Here is a 5,000-nt window from a genome sequence, read left to right as displayed (position 1 = left end):
CCGGAACTTGAAGATCTTCATGGTCGCCTGGAAAGGAAGGTCGTATTTTGAGTGAATTGAAGGCGCATTATTTATCTTTGTATTTATTTATCTATTGCTTAAATGTACTATGCCCTGTATTTCTTCTTTCCCTCCAGTACAAGTGTATTTGATGATTTCGTACATTGCTGTTAATTCAGATGCTATGTTTTGTACGATAACAGATCTGCATTGTATTTAGGTAATTATCTGGCAGCACAAAAAAAAAAAAAAAAAAAAAAAAAAAAAAAAAAAAAAAAACGGGGGACGTGACAGACTTCGTGTGTTTATAAGCGTATGAGTGATCACACGCACGCACACACACACACACACACACACACACACACACACACACACACACACGCACACACACACTGTGTGTGTGTATATATATATATGTATATATATACATATATATATGTGTGTGTGTGTGTGTGTATATGTATGTGTATATACAGTATATATATACACATATGTGTGTGTATATAATGTATAACGACGGCCACCTTCAGTCGATGTCGACTTTGGCATTATTGACTTTGTTCTGCCTGGGCTACGCTTTTACGCCAGTTGGACATGGTAGCTTATAAGTGGTAACTGCCACTCCCCGTGTTGTGTCGACGCTGTGCAGTGTCGCTGGAGTGACGTAAAATCTCCATCAGCTGCGTGGAGAGAGGGAGCTCGCTGCATGGACAACTGCTTGCTACTGAAATTCCTTCACCCAGGCACTTGTTCTACCATCTTTCTGTAAGGGTGTCTCCCCCCACTGGAGAGGACACTACAGCGACACTTCCCAAGCGTCGGCATAGAGCAGCAGTTACCAGTTATAGGCTACAATGCTCAAATGGTGTATACATATAAACGCGCGCACGCACGCACGCACGCACGCACATACACACACACACACACACACACACATACATATACACATAAGCACGGAACTGTGCTCATTGCGACGAATGTAGAAAAGGTATGAATACGAACGAATAGCTTCACAGCACAAGAAACATATTTGACTGTTTTCGATTATAACTTCGTCAGAAAAATATACATTAGCGAGAATACCAATTATAAACATATCAAGTATGAGCAGATATTTTGGAAAGTCACGATGGTTTATGTACATGGAGTGGACATCTACCGATCTGGAAGGAAGCGGAAGTGACCCATGGAGGACTGAATAAACAAAAAGAAAAATTGTTGACGCTGCATGCATCGTGCGGAGGAACATATAAACACTGCACCGGACAGCTGCAAATTATCCAAGGTCGTGGCAACATTTATGCAGATAACGGCGACAGGTCACGGACGTCAGGCGCTTCTTCATTGCATGTCAGAGAATATATATATATATATATATATATATATATATATATGATTTGTAATTTCGCTGATCAATGTATTTATGACGAGGATATAGTCGAAACCTTTTGCAAAGAAGATTCTCATTTTCATTCATATCTATTCAAACCATAAGCCCTATCGGCAAAAAGGTCGACCTGCCAGAGACACGCAAATATATAATCAAAATAAAAGACACGAATCCAAACCATATATCAATAAGCATAAACACAAATTCCCACGCACACATACTCCCCTATGTGACACATAACGCATATATAAACACATAAATAAATATTGAATAGACTGTACACCTACATAAAGTCCCATGACTAAGCAGAATGACAAACTCACGAAAAACAATACAATAAAAAATACCTCGGTCAACCGCTAGAAGCAAGCACAGTTCCCGAAGCCTTTGTTGGACCCGGCATACACTTCGCTCGGCCAGACACGTTTACATCTGGCTCATAAAGGGAGCCGGCCATGCCATGCACATAGGAGCAAAAAGACAGGGGTTGGCAAGCACACGCATGCACGCCAGCATGTGCGAAAACATAGGAAATACAGTCGTGTGTGTGTGTGTGTGTGTGTGTGTGTGTGTGTGTGTGTGTGTGTGTGTGTGTGTGTGTGTGTGTGTGTGTGTGTGTGCATTACTTCCAGTAAAAGTACGAAAATAAAAGAATATCATGATTGTTCATTCTTATGACTTTTGACAATGACTATGACCAAGATAAAAATGAATACTGTAGAAAATAATTATAAAGATCTAAACGACGAGGATAGTAGTAAAAATAATAACGATGATATAGACGTTCGCAATGATAATAATAGCTGATAAAACAACGACCTGGTGATAGCTAAGTAAGATAGATGGTTAAAGAGTAAGAGAAAGATTGTACACGTGTGAGTGGGATAGATGCCGTGGCTTTATGAATATAGAGGCAGATAGAAAGAGGTATATAGATCAAGAGAAACACTGAGTATGTTAAAGTGTGTTTAGGTAGATAGATAGATAGATGGTTAAAGAGTAAGAGAAAGATTGTACACGTGTGAGTGGGATAGATGACGTGGCTTTATGAATATAGAGGCAGATAGAAAGAGGTATATAGATCAAGAGAAACACTGAGTATGTTAAAGTGTGTTTAGGTAGATAGATAGATAGATGGTTAAAGAGTAAGAGAAAGATTGTACACGTGTGAGTGGGATAGATGACGTGGCTTTATGAATATAGAGGCAGATAGAAAGAGGTATATAGATCAAGAGAAACACTGAGTATGTTAAAGTGTGTTTAGGTAGATAGATAGATAAATGGTTAAAGAGTAAGAGAAAGATTGTACACGTGTGAGTGGGATAGATGACGTGGCTTTATGAATATAGAGGCAGATAGAAAGAGGTATATAGATCAAGAGAAACACTGAGTATGTTAAAGTGTGTTTAGGTAGATAGATAGATAGATGGTTAAAGAGTAAGAGAAAGATTGTTTGTACACGTGTGAGTGAAATAGATGACGTGGTTTTATATGTATAAGTATACAGAAAGAGGTGTATAGATCAATAAGAGAATGAGTTATGTTAAAGTGTGTTTAGGTAGATAGATAGATGATTAAAAAGTTAGAGAAAGATTCTTTGTACTCGTGTAGAAGGTGCCGTAATTTCATATATACGTGTATATATAGGCAGACAGAAAGAGATTCAGATCAATAGAACGAATGATAATATCAATATGTGTTTACAAAAGCGTGTCCACTTGCCTGTATGTATCTACGTTTACTTAAAACATTTCTTGCCCAGAAATCCACACGGGCGCTATCTCTCACAACACAAACCGAACTGACTGTATCCCTCTCCTTGACCTTAGCATCAAGTCAATGTTTATTAGCGAACGATTAATCAAAAAATTCCAATCTCCCGGATACCTTCCTTCTCCCTCTCGTCTCCCTCTCTCGTGGTTTATTCCTGGCAGGTGAAGTAATGAATCCCTTGCCCCCCCCCCCTCCCCCCTTCAAGAGGTGCCAAAGGTAGTTTCCCGACGACAGGTGTTCTGCTAATAGTAATTCCCTCGGTCTGCCAACAATGGTTTATTGGCAACAGGACCAAGCATATGTCAGCAGTTACATCCTGACAACATATTAATGAGACTAGGAAGTATTTTACCGAATAGGATTTCGTGGCTGTTGGCAGTAATACCCTGACAACAGTATCAAGTACTTTTCCACGATCATTCTCTGACAGCATATTCAAATGGCGACCATCAGCTACTTCTTGACAACCTCCCAAAAAAAGATATTTACAGCAAATTTCTGAGAAAAGTAACACCTCCTTGCCAGCTTCAAGGCGTGGACATTTCTCACTTTTCCATTCTGTTAATGTCTTCTTTCTTTTTTTATTATCACATTATTTTATTTATGTATTCATTTTTTATAGCATTGTAAGTGTCATTAACTACGTATGATAACGGAATATCTGTACTGGTCTGTAGCTTAATGTCCACTTTTTAATTCTGTGTAGGTAAACTACTGGCTTTCAGTACTTCAGAAATTGTGATAATGTTCAATCAAATACTGAATTAAATTCATAAGAAAGCTCTTATCAAATGCAAACGACGTAATGGGAATTATGAATCATCCATGTTACTTTTTTATTTATTTATTTTTTAGTCCATTTGAATTGAGCAAAAGCGTTCACAAAAAACAGACAAATAATGCATGCAAGTATATATATCTTAACATTGACCAACATTTGCTAGGTCGGTGAAAAACCTCCGTTTATAAAGATTAATTTTACAGCATTATATGCGCCACACGCACATAAAGACACTCGACAATTCAACTAAAACACAAAGAAATAAAAGAAATACAGGAAACCAAGGTAGACGACATACTGTTCCCTTCACAGACGCGCTAGTATAGAGGAGCACGTAATCAACGCAAAAATATACATTTGTTTATTTAGTTTTATTTATTTATATTTTGTTTATTGTGTATTTATTTTGTTGATTTATTTCTATCGCTATTGTTCGTTTCTGCTCTGAGAGAGAGAGAGAGAGAGAGAGAGAGAGAGAGAGAGAGAGAGAGAGAGAGAGAGAGAGAGAGAGAGAGAGAGAGAGAGAGAAAGCGAGAGGAAGAGATACAGACAGACAGAGAAAGCATGAGTGAAACATAAATACATATCCCAAACAAACAGAAACAAAATCAGAAAATAAATAAACAAAACAATAGGCACAAAGACAGACTATCTAACGCAATCCACCGATCGCCTTCCTCACTCACTCTTCATTGAGAAAGACCAACATACACACCAAGAGAAAAGACCCAAGCGAACGGGTTATGAAGCGCTTTGGTCGCGCTGTTGTGGAATCAGCTGCCACTGGTCTTTTCTGCGCGAATTTATTGCCATTCAATGACGTTATCATTGTTATCATTGTTATTGTTATTATCATCTTTGTTATCATCATTATTGGTACTATAATTAGTATTTTTACCGCTGTTATTCATAGCATTGTCATTGGTATCATTATTGTTATCGTAAATCATTATTATTATCGTTATCACCTTTATTCTTATTATTGTCCTTGTCATTTCTTATCATAATCACTGGTATTATTATCATCATTATCACTTCTATCATCATTACCATTTA

At 37.7% G+C, this 5,000-nt stretch overlaps 1 protein-coding gene across 2 annotated transcripts in view; it reads right to left on the bottom strand.

Moving 5' to 3' along the window:
• Window positions 1-5,000, bottom strand: part of LOC125026333 (carbohydrate sulfotransferase 11-like) — a 27,393-nt gene that overhangs the window by 7,055 nt on the left and 15,338 nt on the right. For both annotated transcript variants that reach the window (XM_047614701.1, XM_047614699.1), the window contains exon 2: window positions 1-27. This exon is cut by the window's left edge and continues 663 nt beyond it. In XM_047614701.1, coding sequence (XP_047470657.1) covers window positions 1-21 — 21 coding nt within the window. In that variant the 5' untranslated portion in view covers window positions 22-27. The remainder of the gene's footprint in view (window positions 28-5,000) is intronic.

Source organism: Penaeus chinensis, chromosome 6 (assembly GCF_019202785.1).
Source record: "Penaeus chinensis breed Huanghai No. 1 chromosome 6, ASM1920278v2, whole genome shotgun sequence".
In the NCBI taxonomy this organism is placed as follows: domain Eukaryota; kingdom Metazoa; phylum Arthropoda; class Malacostraca; order Decapoda; family Penaeidae; genus Penaeus; species Penaeus chinensis.
The sequence above is the reverse complement of the archived record's forward strand: the minus strand, read 5'-3'. Positions and strand labels throughout refer to the sequence as shown.